Raw genomic sequence first — 17,539 nt, forward strand, 5'->3', positions numbered from 1 at the left:
AGTGTACATGCACCTTGATAATTGGACCAGAATGGTCCCCTTAGATCTCTAAGAGCCAGAAATGGTTAGTTCTTGTAATCCTGCTTTATCTTTTTCATTTAATGATTTCTATGGAAATGTACATCTTTCTAATATGTTGTATGATCGCAATAGGAACTAGAGTGCTCTGCACCATTATTAGTTTTCTCAGTAACTTTAAAATTGCATGTATTGCAGAAGCTCTTGTATTCGCAGAAAAATTCAAATACAGTTACTGATTTGAAAATAACTATTTCCTTATAAATTCTTCTTAGGTTGTCTTTAAGCCTTTACTGAGCAATACAGGAATACAATCACAAGATATTGTACCTTTAACTTATGGAATGTATTTTGGGGAGCATTTGTCCTTCTCTGGAAGCCTAGACTGTCTCAGGGCAGATATTGTTGACTCTGATACGTCCAAAGAGAGAAAGATCAGGCGAAAAAGAAGGTATTATTTAATGTCCTGTGCAATTTTGCTTATAAAAGTAAACACATTGTAAGAAGATTGAATTAATAAAAACAATGGTGATCATTAGTTGACGTTAAATGCAAATATAATCCATAGGCGATTCATAAGAAATTAATGTTATTTTAAATGATCTAAGGTTATGACTATTGCCCACATCAAGGAAACATTTTTTGATGTGAATTACTGATATTGTGTGAACATTCTTTCGCACATCCCCACTTAAAAATATCAACTTGAGCTGATTGGTCTGTGGGAACAAAAAGGCTGCCGAAGCTTTTGTCATTGATCCTAAAACATATTTTCATTGGTCATTGCTCCCTGGTAACATTCTCTCGTTGGTTTCCAATCTCCTTTTATTCAGTGGTCGTGTTTGTTATTTCCAGGTTTTGACCAACTCTGCACGTGGCCAAACTGCTCGCAGCTTGATCCCCAGCCTCAGTAGAGTCCAATCCGGGCCTCAACTCATCGTGAGCCCGAGCCCGATGCTGTCTTCTCCCTTGTGCTTATTTCATTCATGCATGTCCAGCCTGAAGTCAGGCGTTGGGACAGGTATCGGAGTTACTACTTCCAACACTGGGTCCAGCTTCAGCCTGAGCCTGCACCTTCCCCTGACTTGCTGTACCCACATCTAAGCCAACTTGGGTCCCAAAATCGGCATCTGCTTAGGCCTCTACCCTGCCACCATGTCCATTGCATCCATAGCAGATTCATCCTCACTCCTGATTTTTTCCTTGGCCTAGTGTTAATGAACTAATATACCACTAATAACAAAGATAGCACTGCGATTGTATAAAAACACATTCAGCTTGAATGCAGAATTTCTATTGTTTTCATTTTTTGTGATTTTTTTTTTCAGACAGGGCATGATAAACCTTCCCCCTCTTGACTTCAAACCAGCACTGATGTTCAACACCTTCTGTATAAATGCTGTTGTGATGGACAGACCAACTTGCAACCAAAACTCAACCAATGCTCTTTCTTTCCATGAACTTAATAGACATCACCAAAACACCTTTCATGTTAACTTCACTATCTCCTGTCAGTCTATCAGCCAGCACGTGGACATGGCATTAGTTCGTCTCATTCATCAATTTAGCACAATGATTGATGACATAAAGGCCACTCAGACAGACATTAAACTTAGCAGATACACAGCTGGGTCTGTATCTCCCACACCAACATTCAAAACGCACAAACGTCGGGATTTCCGTTCATCAGATTTTAGTCGTAGTTCTCGAGGCAGTCTTAATGGAGGCGGCAGAGGAAATAGCACTAAGGCAAACAAAAGAGTTGGAAATGAGAACAATAAAAGAGAGTCACGCAATAAAAATTCCTCTGGTCCGACACAAAGAAGAACCTCAAAGGTTTCCAGGAAGGGATCGAAGGATGTGGTAGATCATGTGACTATTCACATGGATGACTCTGACTCAATCACCGTGTCGGAGCAAAGCGAACCTTCTGCAGAGTGCTGGCAGAATATGTACAAACTACTTAACTTCTATTCATTAATCTCTGACCCAACGGGTATTCTTGAAAAATCTTCTCCTGATGTATTGGGCCCTACAGGTAGGTTTATTCTTGTGATGTTCTTATGATTTTAAAATGAGAAATCAGATTTTGAAAGTCAGATCCTGGGGCATTTCAGATGTTGTGATGAAATTCTGAAATGTTGAAATGCCTTTCCATTTCCAAGTGTTGTCTCGTATAATTGCTGCTCCCTTATCAGTTAGAATCTGATATAAAGTTTCATAACAGTAGGAACAAGGAAAGAATGTTCAGTTCATCCAGCTTGTTCAGTTTAAGGACCTGATCTTTTTCACATCCTAAATGTATATCTGTCCACGCCCAAATGAATCTGTAATTGGTCTAGTTTCCTTTAGAATGCTGAAACGTAGTATTTATTTGACTATTCCACTGTAAGCATGAATACATTACTCATCAAGTCAACTTTAACTCATGGCAACCTTAGCTTATAATCATGTGCTCTCTTTCACCTGTCTTGGTGTGTAAAATACCTCCCTACGTTTACTGTATTCCCTTCGTTATTATGAAAGCTTGGATCATTTGTCCTTTACTCTTTGTTTTTACAACGAGAGAAGATTTAAGGTTAGTTTATATTGTAAAGAAAACTTCAACTGGAAGTGAGTTCTGCACGCATTGGCTCCCGGTGCTCTGGAATTGCCCCGTTTATATTGTGGGGCAGATTTCAGAGAGCAGTTCCTTTAAAAAAATTATGATGGGATCTTTGGTACTGTGTTCTAATGTCGGGCAAAGTCCATATGACCAATAGTGTGTAATGACGTTGTTGCCCTCAATAGGGATGCTGAACATAGATCCTGCTCGTGGACAGAAAATGATGCCCTTCTGTGGCTTGTGTCACCAGAGGCAGCCTTTTATATTTGCCACCTATTGGAGTGACACTTTGTGCTGCCAAAGGCATCACATGCCTCAATTGCATTACACCGATGGTGCTCAAGTTAGGGTTGCCACCGGTAAGATAGATGCAGCTTTATGTTTCTTGGTGTCCTTTTTTGATTTCTTTATGCTGCCTCTCCTCACAACTGGACACAATCGCCACTGATAGTGTGAGTGATATTTTATAGCTACAAATTTATCAGGCTATAAATTAAAAATCTTTATGCTCCTTTCACTGAGGTAAAAGTAAAAAAAATCATAGTGTGTACCGGGAATAGATCAGACAATTGTGTATTGATTTGTTAGTAAATACAGACATTGTGTGGAAAAAAAATCTCTTATCGCTGACACCTTTTCAGCTACTTTCACGATATCAATTCTAAAGCTTTAAATTTGCAAATATCTTATTTACAATGTTTATGGTAAAGAACTAACATTTAACAACAACAACTTGAATTTATAGAACACCTTTAATGCAGAAAAAAGACACTTCAGAGAGGCTTCAGGAAAAAAAATGCCAAGCCAAAGGATGATCTATTAAGAGGGGGGGCAAAAAGCTTGGTCAAAAAGATGGGTTTTAAGAATGGTCTTTAAAGAGGAGATGGAGGTGGAGGAGATTCATAGCATGGGGCCTAGGCAGCTGAAGGCATCATGTGTCGTGTAATTACACAATGTATAGTGTTGTACTTTCTAATTAAGTTGTTGTATCTGTAGATACAGGTGCTAGAAGTCCCACTGAACCTTCTTGCAGAGTAATTTTTGAAAATGAACAAGATTGCTCAAGCCCGAACAAACTGTCGAGGAAGCGCAGCTTGGTGAGTGCTGAACCCCAGCATGTCACACTCATAGTGTTTGGAGTTGGTATGGTGAACCGCACTCATCTAGAGGCAGACATTGGAGGCTTGACAATGGAGGCAGAACTTAAGAAGATCCATGGAAGCTTTACAGTGAAAGAGAAAATGAAAGGTAATGGCATCAAACTGGATGATCAACAAAATAGAACAGGATTAAATTTAACGGAAATTGAGAGCACTGCAGTGCTATAACAAAACAAGGTTTTAGTTGTACAGATTGGATATTGGATCAGATCTTCTCCATCACTAATTGCACAGCACACAAAGCTCCCACTTTAGAAATTGTTCACATTTTAATAATTATTTCCTTGGGTATTAACAATACTTTTCAGTGCATTGTTGACCTGTTAGAAATTCAGTTCATAAAAAATGCTTATGATCAAAATTTTTATCATTATTTTCCAGTTAGACACTGTACAATGCTATGTGTCTTTCAAAGTTACAAAACCCAAAAACGCAATGGCTTTGAAGCCTAAACAGCTTTGGGGCAGAAAACTGGTTGATTTGACTTCAAAAGTGTTTTGTAGCTCTGTATCATCAAAGTTAAATTGTTCACAAGATGGACCGGGGAAACACTGTAAGATCGCTTAATAAGAAACCAAAAGTCCAAATGCTGGAAATCAGAATTAAAAACAGAAAATGCTGGAAATACAAAGTACATCTGTAAAGAGAAATAAAAACAGCCCATTGCCAGAGGTGGACGCAGAGAAATCCAAGAAGGGGAAGGATCCTAGATGGACCATGCAAAGATGAAGGATGGGTGGGAATTGGAAACACGTTTTGTTCATTTGTTCTGCATTCCCTAATAGATTGTAATGAATTGTAATAATATATAAAATTGTTCAGATCTAACACATTGTGTAAAATATATTTCTAGACCTTAACAGTTGATTGGTATATTTTAAAGCTTATATATTGATTTGTAAGCTTCCAACTTGTGTGCAGACTAATGTTCTTACCTTTGTATGTTTTTACTTCAGATGTTTTGCACCAAAAAATGACTGAAACTTGTGCAACTGCTCATATAGGTGGTGTAAACATAGTCCTGCTGGAAGGCATTACACCAAACATTCAGTGAGTAAAGCTTAAGGGTTTTTTTTTGAACTGTTCTAAGTATTTAAAGATTGCTAATTTTTGAAGCTAAAGAAATGCATGGGATCGTAGAATTGATTCTGTAATTTTTTGTTCATCCATCATCTTTTGGTTGTATGCTTCACTAGTTAGGAGGAAGGTCTATCCAGGTTGTTTTTTAAGTACAGATATATATTTAATGCCTAAGCAAATTGGTGAAGGGAGAGGCCAGCGATGCTGAATACATTTGAGTGAAATTGTGCTGTGTGTATCTTTTGCATTAGCTAACTGATGCTCTGATTTGATGTATATAAAATTACAGCTAAAAGGTTCTGCTTTTTATAAGGTTTGCATGAAAAATTGAGAATTGCAATTCCTGGGCCGCTGGTGAGATGACTTATTGCGTGGTAATGCTTTAAATTTGGCACTCGACCATACGTTAATACCAGGTTGGTTTTCACCAGTCAGGTGGAAAATCTAAACCAAAGTGTATTCCAAATGGTTTATCAAGTTTATTTATTTTGTAGATTTCACTGTCAATGCTTTGTTATGGCCTATCCTAATCAGACTGAGCTGGCTGCTAGCCTGTACCAGCACTTGGCTTCATAATTTGTGTTGAGTGCCATGGATTCTTGCCTGTATCTGATTCTTGGAACACCATTTCACACTTTCATGTTTTAAAGTGTGAAATCTTTTCTAGACTCAGCTTATGGATTCAAAATGACTGTTTCATTCACTGGAATGTGATAGTAACAACACTGAAGTTCAATTCTCCTCAACTTTCAGGCCAAATAGAGAATTGCAGAAAACATTTGCAAGACTACTCCCATAAACATGCTGACTTGAATGGCTGGGAAGGAGGCATTGGGATAACGGGATCCCACATAACCTCACAAATGAACTCAGCTTATGTGATTGTCGATGCTCATTTAGATTGAGTGACCACCCCAATCAGGCGCTGTAACCTCATGGCCCGGCATATTCCTCACTCTACCATTACCAACAAGCCAGGGGATCAGCCCTGGCTTAATTAGGAGTGTAGAAGAGCATGCCAGGAGCAGCACCAGGCGTACCTAAAAATAAGGTGCCAACCTGGTGAAGCTACAACACATGCATGCGAAACAGCGGAAGGAACATGCTACAGACAGAGCTAAGCGATTCCACAACCAACGGATCAGATCAAAGCTATGCAGTCCTGCCACATCCAGTCGTGAATGATGGTGGACAATTAAATAACTAACGGGAGGAGGAGGCTCTGTAAACATCCCCATCCTCAATGATGCGGAGTCCAGCACGTGAGTGCAAAAGACAAGGCTGAAGCGTTTGCAGCCATCTTCAGCCAGAAGTGCCGAGTGGATAATCCATCTCGGCCTCCTCCCGATATCCCCACCATCACAGAAGCCAGTCTTCAGCCAATTCGATTCACCCCACGTGATAGCAAGAAACGGCTGAGTGCACTGGATACAGCGAAGGCTGCGGGCCCCGACAATATCCTGGCTATAGTTAAGAAAAGACATACTTGCTCTCGAGGCAGTGCAAAGAAGGTTCACTCGGCTAATCCCGAGGATGAGGGTGCGGACATATGAGGAGAGGTTGAGTAGATTGGGACTCTACTCATTGGAGTTCAGAAGAATGAGAGGCAATCTTATTGAAACATATAAGATTGTGAAGGGGCTTGATCGGGTGGATGCGGTAAGGATGTTCCCAAGGATGGGTGAAACTAGAACTAGGGGGCATAATCTTAGAATAAGGGGCTGCTCTTTCAAAACTGAGATGAGGAGAAACTTCTTCACTCAGAGGGTAGTAGGTCTGTGGAATTTGCTGCCCCAGGAAGCTGTGGAAGCTACATCATTAAATAAATTTAAAACAGAAATAGACAGTTTCCTAGAAGTAAAGGGAATTAGGGGTTACGGGGAGCGGGCAGGAAATTGGACATGAAGCTGAGTTCGGATCGGTCAAGGCCCTGTGGGTGGCGGAGCGGGCCCAGGGGCTGAGTGGCCAGGTTCTGTTCCTACTACTTGTGTTCTTTAGATTTGAAGTTAGGATCAGATCAGCCATGATCTTATTGAATAGCGGAGCAGGCTCGAGGGGCCGATTGGCCTACTCCTGCTCCTATTTCTTATGTTCTTATAGTGCTGAAGTCTTGTGCTCCAGGACGAGCCAAACTGTCCCAGTATGAAGCAGTCCGAGCCTGCATACAGCAAGACCTGGACAACATCCAGGCTTGGACTCATAAGTGGCAAGTAACATTCGTGCCAGATAAGTGCCAGGCAATGACCATCTCCAACAAGAGCTCTAACCATCTCTCCTTGACATTCAACGGCATTACCATCGCCGAATCCCCCACCATCAACATCCTGGGGGTCACCATTGACCAGAAACTTAACTGGACCAGCCATATAAATACTGTGGTTAAGAGAGCAGGTCAGAGGCTGGGTATTCTGTGGCGAGTGACTCACCTCCTGACTCCCCAAAGCCTTTCCACCATCTACAAGGCACAAGTCAGGAGTGTGATGGAATACTCTCCACTTGCCTGGATGAGTGCAGCTCCAACAACACACAAGAAGCTCGACACCATCCAGGACAAAGCAGCCCGCTTGATTGGCACCCCATCCACCACCCTAAACATTCACTCCCTTCACCACCGGCGCACAGTGGCTGCAGCGTGTACCATCCGCATTGTGTACCAAGCCAAGGCTTCTTCGACAGCACCTCCAAAACCCGCGACCTCTACCACTTAGAAGGACAAGAGCAGCAGGCACATGGGGCCAACACCACCTGCACGTTCCCCTCCAAGTCACACACCATCCCGACTTGGAAATATATCGCCGTTCCTTCATTGTTGTTGGGTCAAAATCCTGGACCATCCTTCCTAACATCGCTGTGGGAGAACTGTCACCACACAGACTGCAGCGGTTCAAGAAGGCGGTTCACCACCATCTTCTCAAGGGCAATTAGGGATGGGCAATAAATGCTGGCCTCGCCAGCGACGCCCACATCCCATGAACGAATTTTAAAAAAAGGTTGTTGACTGTTGCTCAGGTGGTATCATCTTTCCCACTAGCACAGCTCTAACACAGCCCAAAGCATTTGACTGTTCCAGAAGAGGTATTGATTCAACTTGTCTCAGACACTGATCAGGAAGCATGGCCCCAGACATGGAACTTGACCCAATAACACTAAAATTGCTCACTACTAGAGAAGGAGCAAGGCTTTGGCCGCACAACAACAACAACAACAACTACTACTACTACTGCTTACATTTATATAGCTCCTTTCATGTAGTAAAACATCGGAAGGCGCTTCACAGGAGTGTAATCAGACTAAAAGTGACACCGAGCCAAAGGAGACTTCAGGATAGTGGCTTACTCAGAGAGGTAGATTTAAAGGAGGAGAGAGAAGCAGAGAGGTTAAAGGAGGAAATTCAGAGCTTAGGGCCTAGGTGGCTGAAGGCATGGCCGCCAATGATGGGGTGATGAAAGTGGGGGATATACAAGAGGCCAGAGTTGGACGAATGCAGAGGCTGCAGGAGGTTACAGAGATGGGGAAGAGCGAAGTCATGGAGGGATTTGAACACAAGGAAGAGAATTTTTAAATCAAGGCATTGCTGGTCCAGGAGCCAATGTAGGTGATGGGTGACTGGGAGTTGGTATGAGTTAGGATATGGGCAGCAGAGTTTTGGATGAGCTTAAGTTTATGAAGGGTGGGAGATGAGAGGCCGGCCAGGAGAGCACTGGAATAGTCGAGTCGGGAGGGAAAAAAACCACGGATGAGGGTTTCTGCAACAGATGGCGGAGCCGGAGACCAGCGATATTATGGAGGTGAAAGTAGGCGGTCTTTGCGATGGAGAGAATATGGGGTTGGAAGCTCAACTCAGCATCAAATAGGACTCCGAAGTTGTGAACAGTCTGCTTCAGCCTGAGACAGTGGCCAGAGAGGGGGATGGAATCGATGGCTAGGTAACTGAGTTTGTGGCGGAGACCAAAGACAATGGTTTCAGTCTTCGCTCAGAAGCCTGTCTGAGGAATTTCCTTAAGGTTTCCTTAGTGCTACATACTTGGCCTTAGAAAGCCTGTTGAATCTTATGGCAAGCTTCATTAAACTAGCTACTGCCTCACCTGGAAGCAATGACCTCAATTGTTTGTGTCAAAGCTCTTGCTGTTACTTGGGTCTTTTCTCCCTCCTCCTGTGTAAACAAATAGGCAACGGACATGAGAGTGGGCCAACATTAGCACCATAGCCCATAACGAGGCCTTGCGTATAGCTGGAGGTAAAGGGGGATTTCCTGACCCTTCTATGTGCAATTTTCTTAAAAGGTAACGTATTCCAGCTAATTTTTTTAATGGTGCAACAGTAGTATTTTGTTTGTCATGGAAGATGAAAGAATAAGGAAAGATCATTCTGTAGCCAGTTAACATTATTAGTAACTGATTTTGAGAGATCCTGGTACGACCTTTTTACATGAAGAGAAACTTTAACATCTATATAGAATAGCAGTGCGGGAATAGCAACAAGTGCTGATACCACAGTATAGGTGGTGAAGTAATCTAGACCTGTATATTAAAGGAACAAAGAAGGAATAGGGACTGTCGACATTTGGTATTGATAGACAGACATTAATCCACTTTATCCTGTTTGGGGATTCTTCAGTTTGATTTTTGCATCATTCTTTTCTGCAGATTGTTTAATCCTTCTATTTTCCCTCCATTTCAAGCTCTTTTTTTATTTTACTTTTCTTCTCTCTCTGTATTTGTGTGGGTTGAATTAACTATATAAGTCACTGTTCGATTTTGCCAAACATGCTTTTTTTTTTGTTAGTTTTTCCACATCTGCACCCTGCAGTTTTTATTTCCTTTTGCTCTGTTAATTTACTCTGTCTGTCTCACTGAATGTGGCTTCTCTTCATTACCTATTACTTTCATTTTCTGTTTTATTTGCTGTGCCAGTATCGCTAATTACATAAAAGTCAACTGAAAATGTACACTTCCCCCATAGAGTCTTAAATTGTTATCTATGGACCATTTGTGATGTCTTCAGAATATTATCTTTGAATAGAATTCCTCACCATTTGTAAAACCCTGTCACTTGACGACTAGCTTAGATGCTTCTAGATTGTCGCAAGAAGGTGGGCAATCAAACGTTTTGACCTTTTCTCTCGAATTGCAAAGGCCATCACTGGCAAAGAACAACAATATAATGAATTGAGGTTAAATGATTTTCTTGATCCTAGGCGACTGACATTAGAATGGGCCAACACTAGCACCAATTCATAAAAGAAACATCCAATTGAAATGTTTCAATATTATCACATTACCCGCTTTACTATCCCATTGATGTGTTGCATCTAAGCAATGCCATATTGGTAAGATGGCCATTTTAAATTTATGGCAAAATTGTTTACCATCCAGCGGGTGTCAGTGATTCTTCACTGCAGTGTTTTTTTCAGCAAAAGATTTTATTTTTGTATCGATGCACAATTTCACAAAATCTGAATTGAAGCATTGCATTAGGGGCTCTCATGTATTTGCTGTTGCTGATGGCCAGATTTGATGTTTCCATGGACCGTTCCTGAAGCACAACACCTCACAGTATCATTTCTATCTTGTATGCTTCACCTGCATCAGACAGACCAGCTGTCAACACTCAGCCTATAATTGAGGGGAGCAATGGATGGAGGTTGCAATTCCATACACCCAATGTTCCTGCATTTGACAACACAGTGGTCAAGTCTGGATCCATGCCAATGGCATCAAACAATTTTGTACCAGATGCACCCCAGACCTATTGGAGAAAAGAGGAGATGATGATTTAGACACCAACATGACCTAAGATATTATTTGGACATTGCTCAGGCTCCAGGCAGAGTGCTTACTTGATGCTAGCCGGTCATTTAATAAAATGGGATAGAAAGCGAGAGGCAGAAATGAAAGAAGAGAGACACAGAGACAGAACTTAAAGAACAGAGAGAGGGAGACAAGTGGTGGGGTAGAGAGAGAGAGAGAGAGGGAGACAAGTGGAGGGGTAGAGAGAGAGGCGGGACGGGTGGAGGGGGAGAGAGGCGGGACGGGTGGAGGGATTAATGTCACAATCCAAAATGAGTCCACATTGCTGGACTAACTGAGCAGGTGGGCCTTTTTGCAAGGTTCAGCCCAATTCTGACTCGAGTCTCTGGTGGCTGTCATTTTCCCTTTTCTTCCTATTGTTAATCTCCAGCAATCTGGAAGATACTTAGAATGAAGAAGAAAGATTATCTCTCTTGTAAGGTCTTTAATTTTTTGAATTAAAGCCCTTCTTCACAAAACATGCCTCCCATTCTTCCATTCCCTCTGGCGATTGCAAGGGTTGAATACTCGGGTTCTGTTTCTTTTTTGGGATACTGCTTACATATATGGTACATTTCACATGGGTGTTGTCCCTGACCGCAAAACATTTTAAAGGGTGATTGTTCTTTGATTTTCCCCAGGTGAGTTGTTGCTGTTGCTGGTGCACTTAGTGTAGTATGGAGGAAGCTTTTGATCCGAAGAGGTCCTACAAAATATCCAGTCTATCATTCTGCATGCTTATGTTCCTATTCTTTCCCCTCTGTTGTCCAGCAGAGACTCATAGTGGCTTTGTGTGATACATAAGAAATTATATCTGATATTCCATAATGCAAAGCATAAAAACAATTGTTCTGGTTAAGGAATTTGATAATGGGTGATATTGAAGTGTGAGATACAGGAGCTTTAGGGATCTCGGATAGAATCTGTTAGTGGATCTTATTAATAGAGCGAATTATTTGTTATGGCTTGTTATTTATTATCACTCTGATCTACTCAGAAACTGACATTGAAATGCCTTTGGAACTTTTTAATGCAAAACTGTGGTACTCTGGCAGCAAATATTGCTACATGAAGTGAGCATAGAAATTAACAGGATTTATTTTGCTGCACCATTTCAGTTACCCTCTAGAATGCATCTTGACCATTGCTTTGTACAGATACATCTAATGTTACCTAGTGCAGTAAATGTAGCCAATTGGGGAATGCACGCACACTGAATAATGTATATTCCCAACTATGGGCTGGAACTTGCTGATAAAATAACGGCGTGAGAACGACGCACGCCGTTATTAATGTGAAAATCGCCCAGTAACTTCAGAGATACTCCATGACTTGCGAATCTCAAGAAGTTGCTAGTCAATTTACGTGGCTCTGCCATTTGTTTCACACAAATCACAAACAGCATCTCGCCCTTAGCTTCCCTGTTATTTTTAAGAACTTGCTGGATTTGCACATTAATTCCCATTAAACTCGCAACAGAAAGTTAAGTCTAATAGTGTTAGTCCCCTTTTAACGATGTGATAATTGTTAATGACTGCCAATCAGCCGCTCTGGCCCAGAAAGTGAACAATTTAAGCTGTGGAGTCACATTCCTTCAGGTAGTGAATTGTTGGAGATTTTAAAAGTGTCAAATTTTTAATTTTTAGTTTTATTTTCTTACTTTTCTGTCTCTCTTTTTCTGTCTCTCAATCCAATCTTTCTTTCCTTCTCTAATTCACCCACTCTAATTCACCCTCTTTCTCATCGTTCCTCTGTTTATTTCTCAGTCCTTATTTCTCATTGGTTAAGGAGATACACTGTTGGTCCTGCTGTTCCCTAAGGTCCCAAATGCTCTGTTGCCCTCGCCGCATCGTTATCAGCTCACATTTCCAGCAAATTAAGGCACAAAAAGTTTTTGAGCTGAAGGGTGCAGGAGAAAGTCTAACTAACACTGCATGTCGTGAGATGCCCTGCTCCAGCAAGTTCCAGCCCAATATATTGTGGTAATCTGTAATTCTTAAACAGACATGACATTTTTAAAATCTGTAACATCGTAGGGCAAAAAATGAACTAATGACAATTTTTGACACTTGCTTGTTAATGAAATTATAAAATGCTGAAATAATGAAAGATAGCTTCTGGTCTGTGGTGGTGGTCTGCAGCTAACTGTGCTTCTTTGTTCTATCAACGCTGTCTTTTTACTTTGGATACAGTTTTGGTTGTTAATCGAGATTTATTATTTAATGTAGTCACTATTTTAAATTGCATTACTTTTTCTTAATTGCATGTTTTCTTTTAAATCTGTTATACATATTATGGCTTTAAGTTTCTCTATTATTACAAACTGAATTGGTTAGTGCACAAAGAGTTGATGAATTTCATAAGGCTTGTGTGCTAATGCAGTACCTCTTATTTTATAAATTTACAGTTCTTTTATTGTTGATGTGGTAACCCTCAGTGTGTGTTGTCTTGTAGTCTAATAATTGATCATGATATTTGATAACTGGATGCAGTGTAATATTCTGCATTCTCCACCCTGCCAATGATGAAGCTGTCCTATTCAAATTCAGGTACTTACACTATTGAGCCTTTGATCGTTACTAATATAGTGCTACAAAATATACAAATCTGCATACTAAGGGTTCCACTCTTTGTATAAAGATTTATGCATGAATGTACTTCATTTGCTCTCTCTTTATTTTCTTGCTTTCTCTACAACCATCTTGCATAGGCTGGAGGATTTTCCTACTTCACCTACAAGTACAGTCAAACAAGAATTTCTGTATGTCAAACTAGCATGATTTCAGCTTGCATTTTTGACTTAGTGGAAACACTAACAACTCTATATAATTCTAGCCCAGTATTACATTGTAATGTTATGCTTAAATCAACTCTGAGAAAGATGTTTTAATTTCCTCGAAAGCATAAATATTCTAGATATTGTATTTTTAATTTGTATTTGTATATTGTGATGCCTACTTTTGATTTACTGAGTTGAAAATCAGTCAGAAATTCATCTATAATGAACTATCAGTAAAATTTTAGTGGACTTCATAGTTTTAATAGTGCAGGTTTGTAACTCTGTCCATTTGTACATTGACTTTTTAAAAAAAAAGTCTAATTTATGCTACATTTTTCTATACTTTTGCAGTTTGTAAACCAAATAGTGTTAACCTGTGTTTGGGTTTTGAAGTTTACTTTAACTAAAGATGTGTGAATTATTCTATTGACTTGTTGAATGTAGAAGCGTGTAAATCCAAGATCAATCGCATGCAAGTAAAGTTTAAAATATTTTCAAACATAGGTTATTGCTGTTCTTAGAATCAAATGTTAAATTACTTTTGTTTGCTTTTCATTTCTGAACTTGACTTCATGGTCAGTAATGCATTGAATGCAGACTAAAGATTTCTATGTTTGCATAATGTACTAGGAATGCTTTGAAGAAAAAATTAACAAATAGAACTGTGGATCAACATGAGAAATATTTAAACAGGAAATTGAATGGATGCAGTGTATAGTTTTAGGCATCTTGTAATGTAATATGAAGGATATAAAAGCAATAGCAAAGGTACAGTGCAGAATTACGAGGACATTACCCGGGTTACAGTTACTCAGACTTGCAAAGTTCTGGCATTGTTCGCTACAGCTGAGGTTAAGGGATGATCTGATGAAGGTCTTCAAGATTATGAAGTGTTGATCATGAAGAGTGATAATGTGAATAATTGTTTTTCCGATCAGTGGAAACAATCACAAAAGTGCACAAGTTTAAAATCAGCATAACAATTAAAGGGAAGGTTGGGAAAAAATGTCTTTACAAAGAGGTTAGTATATGGAATTCTCTGCCACAAATTGTTGCTAGAGCAACGTCTATTAGTATTTTCAAAAAGGGAATTAGATAGTTGCTTAAAGAAATAATAAAGGATGTTGAGAGTGAGCAGGAGAATGGGATTAGATTAGGTGGCTCATGGAAACAAAATCTTGACTAAATGGCCTGTTTCTGTGCTGTAACATTTTATGATTCTATATTTAAGATTTTTCATGTTATTGGCAGATGGATTTTGAAGGTTTAATGACTTGCGTTTTTCTTTCTAGAACGGTAGTTAAATGCAGTATTGCCAAATCTCAGGCTCTTTATAGTGCCCAGAGAGGATTGAAAACCAACAACACAATGGTTGTAAAAGTAGGAGCCATTAGTATCAATATCCCACAGCATCCTGCCACACTGCATAGCATGATGGTTCGGAGTTCTCACCAGCTCTCCAAACAGATTTCTGATCTCATTCGTCAGCCGTCAACAAGGTAAGCAGTTTACAAAAAAAACTCCAATTGCCTCATAGTGCAATATATGAGGTAATATTATTTTGCAGTGGTGTGGTTGTAGAAATATAGGAATTGCTAGATGAAGAAAGATCAAGGTCCATCTAGTTCACCATCTACCACCCTGGTAGTTACCTGATATGATAATAATGGAGTTGTTGACTAATCATCTTTATCAATTAGTCTACAATAGATCCATATATGATGTGAGAAAAATCCTTGTGGTGGAGAACTTTGGGAACCATAGGTCCCAAGCATGCTACACTTACCAATTGTCATTTCTTAAATTATTCATATACTATATCCCAAAATGTTATTTTCTGAAAAAAATCTTTTTAATTTGTATTTGAATGAATCAATACGAACTGCTTCCAACGTCTCCCTGGGGAGCCTGTTCCATAGATTGACCACTCACTCAATGAAATACTGTTTCCTCAGATTCGTTTTGAATTTACCTCCCTGCCAGTGCAGGCTGTGTCCTCTGGTTCTACTGTTCTGGACAAGGTGAAATAACTTGTCATCGTCTACATTATGTAGTCCCTATGGAATCCTAAAAACAACAATCATATCACCTTCCCTTTTCCAGTGAGCATATGCCCAATTTACATATTACATAAAAGCAATTCATGTTGAAAATCATGGCCCAGAATTTGCTGGAGCAGGGCATCTCACTATGTGCCCTGTTAGATTTTTTTCCTCACTCTTCAGCTCAAATTTTTTTCACCATAGTTTGCTGGAAGTACGAGTTGATAATGGCGGTGTGAGGTCAACGGGCATTTGGGGCCTCGGTGAATGATGGGACCAATGGTCTATCTCCTTAACCAATCAAATTTAAGGATAGAGAAAGAAACAAGAACGATGGAGCAGGAAATAGGGTGAATTAATGTCAAATTAGATACAGAAAGAGAAATAAAGACAGGGCAAGGAAGTTTGGATTAAGAGAGAGAGGAAAAAAAAGAGGCATAGGAATAGTAAGAAAAAGAATTTTAAAAATTTACATTTTAAAACCCTCTATGAACAATTTACTACCTGCAGGAGTGAGACTCCACAGTTTCAACTGTTCCCTTTCTGGGCCTTTGAGGTTGAGTGGCATTGCAGGAACATAAATTTCATCATTAAAAGGGTCCTTAAGTTGTTAAATACCAGCCCTAACTTTCTGCAGCAAGTTTAATTCATTTTAACAGTGCAAATACAGCAATTTCTTGAAACTCACAGGGAGGTTGGCGGCGAGCTCCATTTTTTGTGAGGCGAATGGTGGAGTCGTTTTTGGCGTTTCGTAACTCACTGTGTATCTTTTTCGTTACAAATTTCTATTTTTTTGACACACTAATAATGTTGTGCGTATTTAACTCGCCAATTCTGGGCGTTTCTTATACATTCAGAAAATGAAATATATCCTTAGCCTCTGAATTTAAGAGAGAATTCTTATTGGAAAATAAGTTACATTCCAATTGTTTTACCCACCAGTACAATACTTTACCAAGCTGTCTTCACTGTGTATTGTGGAGAATTTCAATTTCAAACATTGTCATTTTACAAGTTTGTAACCTGTCTGCTTGTCAAATTTACGGATGGTTTCACATTAAACTAAAATAACATGTTCACCTTTCTTTCTCCATGATATTTACTTCCCAGTTCTTTTGATTTATTCTTATCTTTTCTCTTGCTGAGCTTCACACCACCTGAGATCACCTGATTTTTTGTTTTCTTCTCCCTTCATTGTGCGAAACCATCTGGCTTTAACTTATGACTTCCCCACAAACATACATCTGAGTCTAGCAGAGTGTGAAATTGAATCTGCGTTCCACCACAACATTGTATTGCTTGTTGGTGCTTCAACAAACATTCTTGTTTTTCATAACTCCATGTTCAAAATGATGAAAGTAAAACATCTAGTTCAAAAGAAAATAATTTTATGTTCCCTGGTGACTCAGTGGGTTAATGTTCCACTAGCTGTACCACTGAGCTTGACACATCAGCAAGATCCAATATTAGTCTGTCCTGATCTCAGATGTGGTGGCGGTGTGATTGTTACAGTAGGCCTGTATTCTTGAGCTAGGAGAAAGAAAGAAAGACTTCCATTTATATGAGAATTATATTATTTATATTTAGATTACATTTATAGGAGGGGAAAATTAGGGGCTGTAGTTAGGGTTCCTGTTTCTGATGCTGCCCCGTAGCCCTATTAGAAAATGGCGTATGTGAATTATGGCACCAACTTTAGCAAGGTTTAATACCCTTCTAACATTCACCGATGGGCTGAATTTTGAAGAATGTCCATTTGCCAAAGTAACAGGCAGCTTTGTGCTCCTATAGAATTGTACACAGCATTAGTCACTGACCTCAGGAGAGAGAATTTAATTTTTAAAAAAATGTTATGATCACGCACAGTCTTTAATCAAATGCCCAATTGTACAAGTGAAAAAGGCTTACTAATTTTTTTGGAGTTGTGTGTGTTTGCATAGGAATACCACATGATAATGAAACTTCTCATAGGTATTTGTTAACTAAAAGGATAACACATTTTCAGGATGAGCTTTGTTACTGTTCAGGTTTCTTCCCAAAACTTTTGTGTTTACAAGCAAAAAGGC

At 39.7% G+C, this 17,539-nt stretch overlaps 1 protein-coding gene across 8 annotated transcripts in view; it reads left to right on the forward strand.

The window, feature by feature from the left end:
• Positions 1 to 17,539, forward strand: part of kiaa1109 (KIAA1109 ortholog) — a 460,818-nt gene that overhangs the window by 249,195 nt on the left and 194,084 nt on the right. For all 8 annotated transcript variants that reach the window (XM_067993249.1, XM_067993258.1, XM_067993276.1 and 5 more), the window contains 5 exons: positions 294 to 469; positions 1,347 to 2,056; positions 3,620 to 3,871; positions 4,740 to 4,833; positions 14,724 to 14,930. In XM_067993249.1, coding sequence (XP_067849350.1) covers positions 294 to 469; positions 1,347 to 2,056; positions 3,620 to 3,871; positions 4,740 to 4,833; positions 14,724 to 14,930 — 1,439 coding nt within the window. The remainder of the gene's footprint in view (positions 1 to 293; positions 470 to 1,346; positions 2,057 to 3,619; positions 3,872 to 4,739; positions 4,834 to 14,723; positions 14,931 to 17,539) is intronic.

This window comes from Heptranchias perlo, chromosome 1 (assembly GCF_035084215.1).
Source record: "Heptranchias perlo isolate sHepPer1 chromosome 1, sHepPer1.hap1, whole genome shotgun sequence".
Lineage (NCBI taxonomy): Eukaryota > Metazoa > Chordata > Chondrichthyes > Hexanchiformes > Hexanchidae > Heptranchias > Heptranchias perlo.